The sequence below is a fragment of the Cyprinodon variegatus genome, unplaced genomic scaffold, assembly GCF_000732505.1.
Source record: "Cyprinodon variegatus isolate N-32 unplaced genomic scaffold, C_variegatus-1.0 Scaffold28, whole genome shotgun sequence".
NCBI lineage: Eukaryota > Metazoa > Chordata > Actinopteri > Cyprinodontiformes > Cyprinodontidae > Cyprinodon > Cyprinodon variegatus.
In genome coordinates this window covers 1,332,367-1,350,682 of record NW_015150481.1, presented here as the reverse complement: position 1 = coordinate 1,350,682, position 18,316 = coordinate 1,332,367, and the positions used below count along the sequence as shown (strand labels likewise).

Below are 18,316 nucleotides of genomic sequence, written 5' to 3'. Positions count from 1 at the left end.
TCTAAAGCATGTTGCAATGTTTCATCCAACACCTGGAGATGGAAGATCATGCCAATAGAAAATGTAGACATGGCGAGCCATATTAACTGGAAGGCTGGGCAGGGACAACATTAGTTACAGTAGTAGAGAAAAGGGCCGAGATCCAGAGCAAATGTAGGAAAATCTATCAATTTGACAAATATCAGTTGTCTACCCTAGAGATATGGAAAAAGAAAACCAGCCACTATTGAAAGAAAGCCAGATGTAATATTTGGAGTTAGTCACAAGGTTTGTTCAAGGCAAGGCAGACGTGTGTTTGGGTAAGATGACACAAAAATGGCCTAAATGAAATAACAAAATAAAAAAACATGGCGATAAAATGAATCATGCAAGCTACATGGAGTTCTTGAGTAGGGGTAGATAAAACCCAAAATAACTTGCTGTGGTAAATGTACTGAAAGATGGTCCTACCAAAAGAAAATAATGTAAGGTTAATACAAATGCCGGTCTCATCATTTTCATTTGTAAAATATTTAAAATGCAAGTATTATATTTTGTCCACTTCAACAGGCTCAACGAATGCCTGTTGCAAGGTGTTTAAAAGAAAAAAACTGCTAGAATTTCTGTATCTACTGCTGGCAATGTTTGTAGGCTTATCTAAATAAACAAGAACAAAAAAGCAAGTCTAAAATACACAAACTTATCTTTGTTCATCCTTTCTTCCAGCTGAGGCTACAGTAAAAAGAAGAAGAGCTGAACGAGCCCCAGAGGCTGTGAAACCCCAGTGACGGGTAGCTGTAGCTGGGTAGCAGAGGGTCAACAGACGGGTCCAGAGATGGAGCTCAGCTGGCACTTAGTGTGTGTGAGCCACTTACAGTTGATACCGCCATATAGCGAGAGGAGGAGAGACGAGAGGAGGAATGAGGCTGAGAGTCTGGTAAAAGTCCAGGGCAGTGGAGGCACCACTCCAGGGGCCGAGAGGAACATCTGTGCCCCATTTAGCATTTTGTGATGTTCTATCCATTTAATACCCCATTTGACTCTATCTATCCATCTATCTATCCATCTATCCATCCATCCATTCATCCATCCATCCCTAGCGCTCCTTACAGGCTGTTAAAGGGCGTTGCCCTATGCCACAGAGGTCTCAACAGGCTAAACGGTGAGTTCAAGGATCCTGACCAGGTGTTCCCTTCCGCAGTCAAATCCCTTGGGTTTAAAATGCTCACCCTGCAATCGACCCCACACCTTTCTTCAACGCCCTGTACTTGCCCATTACGCCACATAACCACACAGAGACACACTCGTACATGAGCCTCTCAGCCGCCAAGCGACCTCCGACTCCAGAAAATCGCTGGCAGCCGGCGTCAAGGCATCCTTATCGTCTCCCTGTTGCTTCTGAAGAATTTAATAAAGAAAGTAAGCGATGTCGTGCGAATGTGTGTGCATCTCTCGGGTAGCAGGTGGCCAGTGAAGCGAGACAAGAAGATGAATGGAGGGAGCAGAAGAGCAGTGAAGCCTGGTTGGGCCAGGCCATGGGGGACAGGATGCCAAGTCATTTATTAGAGGCCAAACACACACCTTACCTTCCATAAATGCAAGCAAATGCAATTTTTTCCCGCCAACAAGCACACTCATCCGCACACTTTCTGTCACATAGATGTACACACATACACACGTCTTCACGCTCCCAAAGGCTTTAACAGCACAAACACACACACTGACCTAGTATCTACCACTCGCCATTCATCTAGCCTAAGTAGAGCAACACTAGCCACAGACTAAATCTTTCAAACTTAGTGCGGGTGACTTTCTGTGCGTGTGTGATGTCTAGCTCAAGGCCTGCCTACGATAGGCTGAGCCCCTCTTTCTGTTTCAAGATGTTTATGGTTTTCTGACCCATTTTGTGCCTTTGTCCTCTCTTTCACATCCCTCCTGGTGTTAATGTTCCGACGCTATGAATGTGTGTGTGTCATTGATCCAGCTGGAAGCAGTGTGTCTGTGTGTATGAGCAGTAATATTCCAGGCCTTTCATAATGATTAAAGCCTTCATTAAATTTTCATCCCAACCTGCTGTTTGCAGCTAATGGCCTTTGTGAGCCATACAGCCAAACAATAGCTAGCCGGGCAAAGAAAAGGGATTTCTATCAGGGGTTCAATACCGGCCCCCTCATCATTTCTCTCCCCTCCAACCCGTCCATTTCCCCTTTGCCACTCGTCTTCTTTTCTCTTGCTTCCCTTTTCTCTCTTGCTTGGCCTGGGTTTGTATTTTTTTTTTTGTTGTTGTTTTATTTTTCTGCCTGCTTGTTGGGTCTGGAGGATCTTTTATTAGCGCGTTTCATTTAATCGTGCGGCTGATAATGCTCTGGCTTGGTTTTGATGCCACACTGCTGTGGCACTGTGCTAATGGGGTCTGTGAAGACAGTGCTCTTTCTCTCCATCGCTTTCCTCTCCTTTTCACTCTTTTTCTTTCCCCTCGCACTGCCCTGGCTGAGTCATAAAGATCCATTATTGTTGTTTTTTCCCTTTGCAGCCAGTTCACGAGGTCCAGCGAAGCAGCGAACAACCCAAAACACACCTCAATTACAGTTCAGCTCAACAAACAGACCATTTTTTTTATTTTATTTTCTTTTTTTGTAAAATGTGCCACAACAGGGTTCTTTATCGGCTGGAATAAAAACAACCAGACGGCAAAAGCTCACCAGCTGCTTTGAGAGCCTTACAAAAACAGAGCAAAACAATGTTACGACATCACAGCTTGAAATAAAAGCCTGTTGATGTAGTGGGGGGCATAACGCGTATAAAATGCACCTACCCTCACTGCACTGCAGTGCTGTTCTTTCACCTTTTGGGCTTGATGTCATTTGAGCTTGAAGCTGTGTGTTAGAGGATGCTTGAGCGCAGCACAACAGTGGCTTTGAAAGTAAAGGGAAAGTCTAGCTGCTTAGAGTATAAGAAGGAAAATCAATTTTTAAATCGTTTTTTTTGTTTGTTTTTTTATTAGGTCTTTGTAGGTCTGCTTCCTTTTTAGGAAACTAGATTCTTAGATGAAGCTGTAGCCGTAGTAGCCGAGCTTGTACCTTGTCTTTGCTGTTGCAGGAGCTGTTTAGTTTATTCATAAGCTGGTTCCCTTGGGTCTCCAGGCTCTATAGCATGGATTTAACTGTCAAGTTTTAGTAGGATTTATGGCCTTTTGAACTTTTGAGCAGTTGAAATCACAAATCTCCCTGTATCATATTAAATGTATGGGGTTACAGATCAACAGAAAGTTGTGCATAAAATATCTCTACATAATATTGCAATCATAAAAATTACTTTCCAACCTTGTTATAGAAACTATATTAGATTTGACCTTTAAACACATATATATGCTCTAAATTGGGGCTTTACTAACAATTATTTGTCAGATTGATTAATCTCTCAAATATTTTTTCAATTAATAATCGGATAGAAAAATGATCCCTAAAGAAAGTTTTTTTACGAAATGAAATCAGGTGAAACTTAAACTTTTCCACTTGGAGAGTTATGAATAGAGCATATTGAGCGATGAAAAAGTTTATCTTAAATGCAAAATATATATATATTTTTTTACATTTTTGACATAATTACTGATCTAAATGGTTTACTCTGTCAGCTAAAGTCATGTTTTACAGTGTCTATACTACAGTTGATTAATCAATTATTATATTGATTATTTCAATAATCAGTTAATCACAATTAAATGTTTTAGCCCTAGTATAAATTAAACAATTTTAATATATTTCTGCTTTATATTCTAGTTTTTTTTTTTTTTTTTTACTTTTGCAGCCTCTGTTATGCTCTGTGACTTTAAAGAAAAACTGGATTCAAACACTGCCAGAGGATAGTTGAAAAGCAGATATTTTCTTAGAATATGTCCCAAGAGGTAGCATGGTGTCATAAAGCGGTCTTCCTAAAAGAGAAAGACACCCATTGCCGAGATTTATATCACATTCCGATTGTAAGATGCATTCCAGGGATTTTAACACCATTTATCCACTCGTTATAAATGAGCATTAGCCATGGGCTAAATTTATCTCTTTGCATGACTCCAACTAGTAGCCTGAGGCTCTGCTTGGGAATAAATTGTGGAGGCTACGGGAGCAAAGCTCCGTGGGCCCCTGCCAGAATTCTGGTTCCACTTTCCAAGAAATCTTTATCTAAGTGCTTTAAATCAATCATCACCAATGTTGGGGAATGGGAGGGGGCTTGAGGTGAGATGCTTTTATTTCTGCAAGATGAGTCAATCAGACAAACTCATTTATGAATGTCTGTTGTTGTAAAAGCAGGAAGCATTTGGAGAGTTGTTAACACATCCAAGTATTTTTCAAGTGGCCAGCGTTCGCACATGAACACATGCATGCGAGTGCACATCTTACTTGTCAGGTTTTGATAAATATGCAAAGCATAGCGGACAATAGACCCAAGCAGCTGAAGCTGTCACTTCGTATTCCGGATAAACAAAGGCTCTACTCTTTTCTGAACACGAGTGGGTTCAGTGCAGAGTATATGATGAGGAAGCACAGAGAAGACAGAAGAAGAGGGAAGGGACAGCAGAGGGTGATAAAAAGCGTGGCGCCGGGCCAGAGAAGCTGAAACATCTGGGCTTTCATCACTGACCTTCTGGCTCGTTTTTGATCAGTTCTTCCATCTTGCGCTGTTTCAGTGTGTCCACAACATCTGCCAGGCTGCCCTTGCGTCTCTCAGGGGTCCCCAGGGTACCGGTCGCCGTGCCCCCATCGTTGCAGGGCCGCCCCCCACCTCCGCTCTCCTCTTTGCCTGGTGAGGTAGCATTATGCTGTGGGTAAGGGCTCAGGGAGCTCCCCTTCATGCCCTCATGCTCCTGCAGGAAAGAGAGGATCAAAAATGAAGACATTTAATCAGTTTAGAAATACCCCAAACTTGAAGATGTAAAGCAACTGTAGATAAAGAACATGATGATGAGATTGGGGAGGAGCTGGAGCGGACAAACTCATTATCTCCACCCTTCTTTCCATCTCTTTATTCCCCCATCTCCTGTTCTTATATCCCAATGTAGCAACTTTCATCTCCTGCCAGTTATCTCAAGTTAGGGCACATTTTTACTGTCTCTCTCGCCTCCTCTGGAATCTGCATTTGACTGATTTGGAGGTAGTTGACAGAACGGGCACATGAAACAACAGCGAGACACTGATTGCGCTCTAAACTGTCAACGCTAACTCTTAATCACAAAGCTTTCCATGGCGCCGTTTGAGGGACGTCCAGAGGCACGCAGCTTCCACATCGCGAGCCCAACTTTTCGTCACTAAGATTCATCATAGCGAATGCTGAGGCTGCATCCCCGGCAAACAGAGAGAACGGCAAACAACGGTTTCCTTTTGAAAGAACAAAACTTTGGAGAGGTGTCAAATGATTTCCATAAAAAAAAAAAAAAAACTTTCATGTACACAGTGCGGGCTAAAGTAAAGCTCTTTGCCTTTTTCCAAGTTTTCACCAGGACTAATTATCCGTCAGTGTTGTTTCTTTCACATTTGAAGTACAATGACCTCTTAAATTTCAAGAACATTTTCTAACTGAGCATCTGTGCAGTTTGTAGCCAGATATTCTATTATAATGACTTAATATATAACAACAACTTTGTTTCCTTTTAAAAGAAAAACTTGGACAAAGTTAGATCATTAGCATGTTTATTTGATTTTTGCAATTCAACAAACTTCAATCAACATTTGGGGACTTTATGCAGTTGATCAATTTACATTACAGCTAAATTTTGATTTTATGCTGCATTGGTATTGAGCATCATTTATTCTGATACCCATAGAAAAAAAAAACTATTTCCGTGTGATAAAATTTAACCTCAGTATAAAAACTAAGAACTGACCATTAAGAGCACCAAGAAATACACTTTAGGAGACAGATCAGAGAGAAGCAATGATCCACAGACCATAAGCCATGAAAGAATTTAAAACAAACATATGGAGAAAAGGTGATCATTGGAGACACAAATTCATTATTTTTTTAGCATACTACAAAAACTATATGTGAAAAAGAAAATCTAACTCTGGCCGACAAAAACCCTACATTGAAACACGGTGTTGGAAGCATGTTGTGTGGATCCATTTTTTTTCAGCAGTTACAGAGACGCTGAGCAGAATCAATGTATGGGATGGAGCTTTAACATTGCAGCCATGAAACTGGTGCTTTATTTGCCTGCTCTTCACAATTAGGTAAAGCTTCCTTCTGCTGTGTTGCAATACATCCTCACAAACATTACATAGAACTTTTGCTGCTGTCAATTTTGAGGCATTGTTGTACAATTCATTGTTGAACCCTTGCTGTTCTTATGTTTGCTTTCCTTATTTAAGTATTCGTTTTTCTAACAATTTATTTTTAATTATATTAATGTTTGTCTATTTTGGTTTTATTTAAAATATTAGACATTTAATGCACATTTGCAAATAATCTATTTAATAGGTTTGTATTCAAAAGGTTTAAAAAAAGAAAGTATTGTAAGTACTGTTTATTTATTTATTTTGTATTAATACATTACCATAGTGTATTCATTTATAATATTCACTATAACATTAGAGTGTGACATTTGTGTCAGTAATGTTCTAGTATAGGTGATTCTGCATGGTGGGAGAGGGAATCAAATTCAAAACCAAATCAAATTCTGCTTAGGGCCCCCAAGAGGCTCGGGTTGGATCTTTCAGTCACAATGTGTTTGCCTGAAGTCGCTACGAACTTTGAAGCTTGAACCAATCAACAGCAGGTGAAGGCAACGGTAAGTAACTATTAGCAGGTTAATCTTCGGCCTGGTAAAACCTGTGTTTGTTTCTACAGCCGGCATTATGGGCTTAAGGCCGGCTCAGGCCAATTAAGGGCGACACCAAGAGGGAGGACGCTGCTGCACACACGCAACTAGAACAATGCAGTTTTCTGGTGTAAATGGGTACTAAACACACAGAGCGCCCTCACTCTTGAACTCTGACACGTGAAGGTGTGCGCTGGAATTCCAACTACAAATGAGTCAGTAAGTCAATCAGACAGCCAGTCTGTCAGCTCAGCTCTTTGTGATCACGAGGGTCAATGGTCCACAGGGTTAATCTTTGGCTAATCTTGCTACAGTATAGGGCATGCCATCTGAGACAGCAGCACAGAGACTCTGTTTAATGCCTTGGTTGGATTTTGTGCATTGGCTTTCCAGGTGTATGAAATATAATTTGACGGATAAACTAATTATTAACTAAGAGTGCAGGTGGATCACAGTCAAATATGAGGTCATCCAGACTGCATCTTTACAATGAATTCTTCTACTTCTTATATAAGAAAATATATATATATTTAAAGAAGGGAATAAGTATTTCTTTTCTCACTGGCTTTCAACAATGACAATGCTTTCATTGTCTATGGCAGGGCTCCATAAGAGAGGTCCAGAAGAGCATTATCACTTGGCATTTTCCACACCTCACTGACTCTCTCACTTTAGTTCGTTGTGTTTCCACACTCTGAATAAGTCAGCACGTTCAATAATTCCTCCATCCTCCCCTTGACGTTCTTGCACATGCATCGTCACAGATGGACAGATTGTGACTGCAGCTATAAGGATGCAGGAGTTATGTACGATCTACAGAGAACTTGTTGGCACCCCTGCTAAGAATGTGCAAAAGCTTAAATGCAAATGGTTCTATAATTTCAATGCATTTATTCAGTGGTAAGAAATTCACAATAAAGGAAATACATTGTTTAACAAAATCACAAGTGGCACAGTCATTAATGTCAAGAAAAAAACAGTTATTACCTGAAGCATTTCTGTTAGTATCTAAAATTAAGATGTAAAATGTATACCCTGATCAGAACTTTCTGATATATTAATGTAAAATTATCTTTCACTATAGCTCTTAATCGTCTGCAGCTACGACAAAAAACAGAACCCCACTACTTTAAGCCACAGGGCTCCAAACTGGCTGCATCTGGTTTTTCCTATATGAACGATAAAACAGATGATAAAAGGTTTGAAAATAACTTTGCTGTTGCAGGACAGGAGCAAAAAAAAGTTACACCCAGGGATCGTCAGGTCTAAACAGCAACCAATAGACATTATCCAATTTTTGGAGATGGTGTAAGTAAAGGGACCTTTATGTCCTACAATCGCAAATGTAAACATTTAGAGATTAATTAAACTGTAAATGCACAGACTGAGGTTGAAATAGAGCAAAATGACTTCAGCTTAAAGCAAAGAACAATCATCTCATGCCTTTGATTAAGCAGGTTTTGAGGATATGTAAAGCTGTAATCCAACTGCCATGAGAATTTTATAAGAGTTATTATAATGAACCCTTGATCTAAAACATTGACATGGCTTGTAAACATAAAACAAACCATATTTTACATCCAAATAATGCCTCAGTCTTCAAGAAAACCAGTAGATCTAAGTAAACAGAGAGACTGAATGATCCATACTTCAGAGGAAACGTCAGAGATCGCTTTTTCTGTATGTTTTAATCATGTGAAATGTTATACAGTAGGAGACTAAACCCTAAGCTATTTAGAAGAAGTAATTGGTAGGAGTATTACCAGTAGTTGTACTAATATTTCCGGAGACAAAAAACAAACAAAAAACTATTGTTTCTGTTTTTAACTACTGTAGGAATGACTCTACGGATGACCCGAGGTAAACTAAAGCACTGGAGGTCTCTTCCATCGGTTCATTTCAATCCTCAACATTCATGTTTAGAACTGCCTCCAAATGCTTAAAAACACACTGATATTAGAGCTTTGGGCTGTCCTAGTTAAAGTCCAAATCTTCTGAGATAACAAGAGGCTGTTGATGTGGGAGTGGTGGCTCAATAATTAGAGCATTGCGCTTGGATCCCAGAGGTTCTGAGTTCAAGCCCTACTCCCACCGACTGCTACTCTGGGTCCCTGAGCCAGACGCTTAACCCCCACACTGCATCGTTGGCGCTGTACAGTGGCAGCCCACTGCTCCCTGAAGTGATGGGTCAAATGCAGAGAGTGAATTTCATTGCTTTGTACTTGTGACAGTGTAATGACAATAAAGTTGGATTCTATTCTTCCATGTGTGTCGAATTTACAAATTTCTGCAAAGAAAAGTGGGCCAAAATCTCCCCCATGTGACTTTATCATAGCTGTTATTAGGTTTTAGAAGGGTTACTTTTCACACAAGTGTCCAGGTTGGTTCGGGTAACATCCATCTTTAATACCATTATTTCATCACTTCTTTTGTTAAATGACCCTCAAGCAAAACCTCTAATCAGAATCTATCAGCAGGTAAATCCCTTTTTACTCTGTACATTTCCTAAGGTTTTTAACAGCTCTACCAAGCGGAAAACAAGTTTGTATCTGAATATAATAGAAACACAAGGCTGTTAAGGCCATAAACACTGCAGCAGTCTTGTGATTTTAAAGCCTAAATGATTTTATACTTTCTCTCTAACCACCTGACCAGGTGGCTGCTCTAGACTCTCTTCTTTGCTGCCGTTTCTTCTATATGTACCAGATTAGAAGAGGAATCTGACTTAAAAAAGCGGATTTCTTTGGGATTAAGAGTTGCATCAGCAGCGGCTCGACATGCAAATCGAACAAAACAGAAGGAAGAAGCGTGTAAAAGTCAAAGAAAGAGAAACATCCAAAAACAAGAAGGAAAGAGAGAGAGAAACGCAGTGTTATTAGAGGAAAGGAGAGAGGTGCAAGTTGAAAGAGAGTGAGGGAGAGAGATACAGGCAGACGGGAAGCAGGCGTCTTGAAGGCAACGGTCACACCTGTCACATCCCATTTATCTAATCCAGTGCCTGCTTAAAAGAGCCGCACTCTTTCTTTCGAGAAAGATGTTTCGCAAAACAAAACAAACAGAACAAGAATATGGAGGGGAGATGGAAAGCTGGGGGTTGAAGGGTTGTCGGATCTCTTTGCTCTGCTGTAAAAGCTGCCAGGGAGAAGTCATCAGGCAGCGTCCAACAATAAAGGTCATTTCCCAATCAAGCGGAATTAGCAGGGGAGCCGTGGCTCCTTCAAAGACTCGGTGCGTCAGGGCCCGAACTCTGACAGACAGCCTGATCCTGGAGGCATCCTAACATGCTTATGCTTCTCTGCATATAATCTATGCACCTCGCATAGACTAAACAGAGCCATCAAATATAAAAACAGACAGAAAGAGAGGTTTCTGATGTAAAGGGGTGTCATTCAGATGGGGTGAGCTCCACTCCTGCAGGTTGCAAAAACTTTTCTCATCAACATGCATTTATGCATGAGTACAAACAGAAATTTGGAGAACTGTAAGTGTTCATGCCCTCTGCTCAGTGCATGTGTGCGAGCAGCCTTTTTTTGCCATTCCTCTTGCTATATGTGTGACACCGGCAGTGCACATAGCCTGTAGGTGTGTGTGTGCATATATGTATTTATATGCACTGGAAGAGGCAGGCTGGCAGTGTGGGCGGTTCTGCCTTTAGTTTGCAGATGTCAATTCTCTTCCAAATGACTGGAACAAAGTAAAAATTGCGGCTCACTCTCTTTATCCTTTTACTGCCTCTGCAATGGAACCGAATTAAACAACTTTTGTCTTCTTAAGCTCATCTGAGAGGGGAGGATGGTTTAAAAACACTTTGCTCTTGCCAAAAAAAAAAAAAGGGAAGTCAAAAAAAATAATTTAAATGCTATTTTTTCCAGCAGCTAGCACATATGCTGTTATTTATTCTTTAAAACTCCCTCAGTTTGTTACCCTTCCTCTTTTTCTGTTGCCCGACTTCTATTTATTTTTTTTTTGGAACCACAGCCTGACATGTCTCGGGCTGTGAAAGGTGTACGCGTGAAAAACCATTTAATGCTTGGCGCGTCGCTGCGGATCAAGGCATGGACAATGTGGCAAGTAGGAAGAGCTGGAAACAGCTGCTCGTCTAAAACACACACACACGCTCACACTGAGCATGTCACTGATCGCTCCCTGCAGGGGGGTGAGACTCAGGTCTGCGCCAGGCCTGCCAATCTCCACGATAGACTACTTAACCTTCTCCAAAAATGCTGCTAACACACACATACGCACACGCAGAAAATCCTTTTACATGCCATGGCTAAACACAGACACTGTTAGGTTTGACTTTGGGGACCCTCCGGCTGGTACAACTGAGTAAACAGGCAGTACAGTACTTTACTTATGGTTTTGAAGCATTATCACAACCAAAAATCATATATTGGAAAAAAAGTTATCTCTATTCACTTGCTTTTAAATAAAGATAATAAAGATTCTATTGCCTGTTTTCATCCGACAGCTGTTTTAAATAGCAGTTGGACTAAAAATCTACGCCAGTATATTTTACCACGACCCCTCGCTGTTGACAGGCAAGCGTGTGTTGATTCATTAGTGCATCACTGGCATGAGAAATTAAGTGTGACCACTGTGTCTCAAGACTGCTCAATGGCTGTGTAAAATCTGTCGTACTCGCATGAACACACACATGTAATCACACATCGAAACGATAGGAGGGAAGAAAAAAAAAGAGAGGAAAAGGAGCGTTTGAATAAGAAATAACGCTCGATGAAAGATCGTCATAGTTCTCCGCTGTGTAAGCAGGCGTCTCGGCTGTTAATGAAAAATTTGCGCTCGTCCATTAGCACGTTTATGAAAGAAGATGCTCGCCTCTGCCTGATGTGACAACAATTTTTTTGCAAAGATTTGCAAACATAAACATAAAAGGAATGGAGCAAGATGTCAAAACCTCCAAAAAGCTGCACCCAGGAGTGACTAGGGAAGAATAATTATCGGTTTCTTTCAAATGCAGCTATTTTGTCTTCATCAGTACAGTTGTGTTCTATCTGGGCTGATTTGCTGACCTACCTGAGCTGGTAAAGTAATCAATAAGATTCCTTTTTAGCTTTTTAACTGCGCTCTAAGCAATGACCAGTAAGGGATTCCACTTTTAAGATAACTTTAAGCCAAAATTCCATGATTTTATGGTATGTACATAAATGTTTTTTAGAAAAGCATACATAGGGCACTGCTTTTATTTAAAAAAAAAAAATTGGTTTTAGCTTTCACATCAAGACTATCCAAGACTTTTAGGATAGGAAACATTTTCAAAAAGCAACATTTGTCTAATTTTTGAGATAAGTATCCAAGTGTATGTATGCCTTTTAGCACAACAGGTGGGGGAGGGGCTAACTTATGCAGCTTAATCTACGGAATGAACTTTATACCATTTGAACAATGGTATAACTTCATACAGGTATAGCAAATCTCCTGGTCCTATTTGTCTTTTTTGTATTTTGCAACCAATATTTTTTGTATTTTGTAAATGTACCTACACCAGCCAACAGGAAACAGTCGGTTTGATGTTATATTTAATTGTTTTCGGAAAAATCGTAAAGTCCATTCTTCTTATATTCATTAGCAGAACCACAGCGGTAGAAACCCAATTTTCCTTTAAATCTAGAGTTTGTAGAAAACATTTAAAATGCCATCAAAGTGAAAGGGTTTTATTTATTTTTTTTGCCTTTTTATATGAGTATGAGTAGTATACAGGTAAAGCAGCGGAGCTAAAGGCCAACAGGCAGGCAGAATGAAGAGGTCAGTGTGTAGCTGAGCGCATCTCCACCACCGCGCTAATTCACTATGACAAGATAAAGCTGTGATCTCACCCCCCTCCCCTTCCCACTCCCCTCTTACTGTCCCACTGCTGCCTCACTTTCAAGTCAACCAGCGGCAGATGAACCATTTACCCCCCCTTCAATCACTCACAACAACTGCTTTAGAGAGCAAGAGACTCCCATTCTCATCCCTCAGGGTACTGCCCCCCCAATCAGCAATTGGAAATCTCTTCACTTTCATTTCCTTCTCACTCCCATCCACTGACAGAAAACATGGGATTGGCACTGTTAACCTCATAAAAAAAAAATCCCAACACCCTCAACAGCAACTCGCTACATCAGCCGCCGGTCCCCTACCATCCAAAAATGACACAGTTGTGGATCCCTCTGAAATCTCCTCTTTCCAATCCAAGATCAAACATATATAAACTATAAATGAACCTGGACTAATCTAACTGTTGGCTTCAACAACAGCAGATAACCCAGTGTGTGTGCAGAGTTCCTCCCCAGGCCAGGACTTTGGTTTACAGTCAGCACCTGCCACACAGGCAGAGTCCATGGAGCCTGGGAGGGGCCCATCTAATCAGAGGGCTAATTAAAGAATTAGCTTTCCATTACAACTCCTAAACACTGTTTATTGTTTTATAGCACGTAAGTGTTTATTGTCCGGATAGGGGGGAAAGGTTGACAACCCTTATCTGAGTGTGTGTGACAAGGTGTGCATTTGGCCAAGGGAGGTAAAGTTGGCTCACAATTGATTTCATAAAAATGGTTGGATTTCTTCCATGCAGAGTGTTCTAAAAATACACACGGTTTAGCCAAAGGTGTCATAAATGACATGAACCACAATTGAATTATATAAAAGTTGAATTCTAATGCCAAAATTTGCTGTGTCAAGATGTTTAGAATATCATGACAATCTAAACCACTTTTACTACTGTACTGCTTTAAAATGAAAATGTGTAAAGCAGCAGAGCGCAGGCTAGCTTCCCTACCAGCTATCTGAGCAATTAACCAGCTAATATGAGCTTGATATACTTCTGTTCAGGCATTGATTTGTGATTCGTAAGACTAAGTTATTGTATCATAGTACTATCTATACCTAACCTTTAACCTATATATATATATTCTTGGTCAGTTTGATAACTAGAAATAAAGCCGTTGGGCGAGGGGAGTGCTACAAACTGACACCAACTTTGGCATCTTAATAAAATTCTTTAAGCCATGAGAATAGTTTGTTAGATGATTGTATTGCTATCAAGAGTTCGATTTGATTAAAACCTTGACAGATAGATTGATACCTACTGCCACCCTATTGTACATCAAATGGACTTAAAGGAATGGTACACAAACATCAATAAATAAATAAATCTTGACTGTAATCAACTCCCATCTACAAATTGCTGTTTGTAAAAAAAAGAGTAATTTTCTTCCTTTTTGAGTCCCTATGTGAAGCATAAAGTAATAATTTGCTGGGTGTTTTTCTTGTTGTGTCCCATGTTGGTGTTTGAGTAGTAAATATGTGTTGGACATCCTAAACAACATCCTGAAAGTAAAACTAGCTTCTGAAATCCACAACCCTCCATTATATGCAAATAAATGAATATGAAATTCCCCAAAACTTCATCTCTTTTCAATAAAATCCCTTTAAACTATGACAAACATGCAAGGTCAGGGAGGTAGATTTCTAGCTGAATAGAGCCACAAATGAAAACATTTTTCCATCCAAGTTTATTTGCCCTTATTTCTTTTTTTTCTCCCTCTTTTAACCTCGCAGAGGAGGTGCTTAATGAAACAGAAGGCACCACATCTTAGTGGTCTGAACCGAGGTGTGTCGCCTCAGGTCCAGGTTAAACCCAAACTTTTAGAGACGGAGATGAGCTGATAATCAGGACCGTGGCTTTTTGGAAAAGCAACATCGGCTCTAGTCACCTTTTGATGCCGGCGTCTCCCATGGGTGCACACTTAACCTCCCAAAACCCAAACGAAAACTCCACTGGTGCCCTTACCGTGCTGGGGGGGCTGTCCAAGTGGCGGCTGGGGGGCGAGCGAGGGGACACCTTTCCGCAGTAGGAGGCCAGAGGGAGGTGGATGACACCGCCCAGTCCCTCGCTCTCCTCGTCCTCCACTCGCTGTCTGCTGGTTGCCATGGTTACCTCTCCATCTGTCCCCCCATATGGAGAGGCTGGTCGCTTGGAAGACATCCTGGAAAAGAGTAGGAGATAGAAAGACAAGGGAGAGGAGGGAAAACAAGAGGAAGAGTGAGCAATATTCGAAAGACGATATGAGAGGCAGACACATGTAACATGGAAGCAGTCCCTGTAGATACAACTGGTCTTCTTAAACTCCCCAATGGTATCAGAACAAGACTCGTTTTTAGCCCTTTTGTCTTCAGGTTCGAGCTCCCTCAACAGTCTCAAACTGCTCTAACTTCTTCTCTTCGGTATTTCAATAAATCCCCTCCAGTCAGCTTGTAAATCGCCCAACCGCCTGGCAGACCTTCAAACCTGCTCTCAGGTCTTACAGTATGTTTACCATGGGGGCCATTCAACATTCACTTTTCCAAAGGACAAGGCCATTACTGCAAAATGGAGCCATGTTGCACCGGCATTGTGGAGGAAATGACCACGTCTTGACAATAGCTCTTTTCACAGAGAAACACAGGTTGAGGAAGAAAGGGAGAAAAAGGAGTGAGGGCAGAATGTACAGTGACGATAATATGTATTTATGAAAACCTGTGGACAATGGAGGAACCGGAGGAAAATAGCTGGCAATATGACAGCCCCGCTGTTTGCATTTGTTATCGTGGCTTTGTTCCCTTGAAAAGAGGGAAAGGATATAAAGCCACATCTATTAGATGAACTCTCTCTCGCAAGGTAAATTTGCCTCCCTGTACTTCAGCTGAATAGGGATGAAGTGACTATGCGGCAATAATAGAATTTAATGTGGTTCTCAGCGTCGCCTGAGTGCTTTCAGATGCACTTGTCAGCCTTGAAGCCACTGCGACTATGACCCTGGGTAACAGGCTGCTAACGCTCAGCCGTATGGAGCCAACACATGACAGGAGATGCAGGAACTCTGGGAAACTGATTGTGTTGTTAAAAACAAGTAATAAGCAACAGGCGCTCAAGCTTCAAACTTCTCTAATTCTTTATTTCCTTTGAATTAAAAGGCTTTTTTTGCCCTCATCTGCGCATGTCTCTACCCTGCATTCATACTGCGCCGGTCTCTAATTGGCTCTGTCGTCCTCCTCAGCCTTTCTCTCTCAAATTCTTCCCGTGCTCCCTGCTTGTCTCCGGTAAACTGATTACACTCTTGACTCTATTGGATTTCCTCCGGACTGTACATCTGGCATTCTTCCTAGGAGCAGCCCAGCCCCTAATTCATTGCTTATTTACCTTATGACAGTGGAAACGCAAACAATATTGAGTGCTGCTCACTAGAGTCGATGTAAAGCAGAACTTTATCACATCTCAGGAAGGTTAGTCAAAATAAATAAACTCCAACTTTTTTTTTTCTTATAAAAGGCTGCAGTTTAACAACTTTCAATGTTTCCAAAGAGACTTTTACTGCAAAACTGATTGATGACAGATGAAATCTGTGGATAATATCAGATATTCACAGCAGTTTTAAATCATTTGCAGTCTCTAACAGGTTTTCTTCTTGCTTAATAGTAGCCTCCTCCCATCATAATGCTGCCATCGTCATGTTTCAAAGTGGTTTATTAAGGTTGTATTTAAAGAGTTCTGAACACCTTCTGTCATGTTTGCAGTGGCCTTTGTACGGCAATGGGATCTTAATTTCCATTGTTAAAAATTTACAACATATTTAAAAAGGTAAAGGGAGGAAAAAAAACTGATGGTAAATTTCCCCAGGCCTCAATATACCTGTTTGATGGATTTTTATGCATCATATAAGGCCATCTGAGGCACGCATGCTTAGAGGTTAAGTTAAGTGACGATTTATAACAATTATTAAAACAGTAGAATAAAAGAGAAACTAAATCAGAAGAGACGTGATTGACTTTACAGAAAGAGTCTGGGTAGCAGCTTTAACTGTTAAGATAATAACAACTTTTTATCATTAATTAGAATGTTCCTTTCATTTAAATCCTTCTTTTATGACTTTATATGACTGGATTCCAGCTTCTTTAAACAACATGATGCTGGACTTGGAGTGATTGCACTCATAAAAGGACAGCATGTCCAGAAAAAGTACAAGTGTAGCAAGAAAACACATCAACAGGAACAGCTGATTTCTTTATCTCTTCTGGACGCTCCGCCTAGCTCAGCGAAAACCGCAGCCATAAAGGGCCGCTGGTGATTTTCCTTTGTCTTCATGACAATCAAAGCCGTATCTCTAGATCTGATTGACATGAAAAACTGAAAATGACTTGCACAAACAGTTATGATACTTGGGCTGTAAAGGGCGCGTGTGCTGGCGCCGGTGTTATGTGGCGTTTCCAATGCAAGCGGCAGACCCAGCTGTACAAACTGCCTTTTGAGCCACGCGGCACTCACACACACAGAGAGACACACATGTGTGAGCTCACATAGAACAGAGACCTGAACACTGCTGGTCTGTCTTCATCGCTACCTGTTTACTTTACCTCCTTTCACTCACTCACACTAAGGCCTTTTGTACGGGACACAAACACACAGCCCCTTGTGCCCCTGCATACACCTCTGTCTGGCCATGAGCTGACACGCAGACCTGAGGTCAGCTCTGAATCCTCTAACCTTCCCTAGAGTTCCTCATGTTTGCTACAGAATGTCCTCCGCAAAGGTGGGAGGCTTTTAATTTGGGTTTTATAATTTTACTATCCATCATCTTACCACAGTAGCTCCCCTGGCTTATCCAAATGAACTGGAAATCCAAAGTTAAACATTAACACAAAAAAACACACGCATATACAGGGAAGGCAAGAACTGGCTACCAGTGTCAAGGTTTAAAACGTTGCGGTTTGCAAAACTGCAAAGATTTCCCGTCTTACTGCTTCAGGGGTTTAAAGAACTTTTTTATGGGAAGCCAGAGAAAATAAAGGACAGATTTAAGTTTTCAATGTTTTTTTTTTTAAGAAAAGAGAAAAAAGCAGCGCAGCCCCTCCCTTACCTGTTGCTTAACACAACCGGTTAGCTTTCTCGTTAACTTTGCTTTGGTTTACAAGAAAGATAAATTCAGCTGTTAAGAGACATGGCAATAAAAAAAGAGACGTTTGTAATGCTAAACTTAACAGTTTTTTCACTATAGTCTACAGCCTATATGTCCATCCCTGATCTATTGCTGTGCACTGCAGGTTATCCAGCTCAAGTAGGCAAAAAAAAATATATATATCTAGCTGTTTTAAAACTTGTCTGATCTACTCAGTGTAAGGCTCTCACATAAAGAGAAAAAAAGGGAAGAATTGCTAAAGTTCTTGTCTGCATCGTCTATCCCACCATCAGATGCTACAGATTGGTAGTAAACTGAACTTAAGCTGGGTTCTTAGAGTCCAAACATCACTCCTAAAAGGGCTGAATAGTGAAAACGGTTAATAATCTGCATGAAAAACGTTCATATGTTTAGTTTTTTTTACTTAATACATGTTTAACTGTAGAAGCAAAAAAAAAGTTCTGACATCTTAGCAGTATAAGGAATAATTGTTGGATTAGCAAAGTATCAAAGATCAGATCTTCTTCCCCTCCCTTAGCATCGCCACCTCTGCATTGGGGTACAGCCTGAAACGCTGAGGCCTTTCACA

At 40.8% G+C, this 18,316-nt stretch overlaps 1 protein-coding gene across 8 annotated transcripts in view; it reads right to left on the bottom strand.

Annotated features, from left to right (window-relative positions):
* Positions 1 to 18,316, bottom strand: part of sox5 (SRY-box 5) — a 93,259-nt gene that overhangs the window by 68,339 nt on the left and 6,604 nt on the right. For all 8 annotated transcript variants that reach the window (XM_015397567.1, XM_015397625.1, XM_015397594.1 and 5 more), the window contains exons 2-3: positions 14,586 to 14,781; positions 4,618 to 4,840 (exon numbers count right to left, since the gene is read on the bottom strand). In XM_015397567.1, coding sequence (XP_015253053.1) covers positions 4,618 to 4,840; positions 14,586 to 14,781 — 419 coding nt within the window. The remainder of the gene's footprint in view (positions 1 to 4,617; positions 4,841 to 14,585; positions 14,782 to 18,316) is intronic.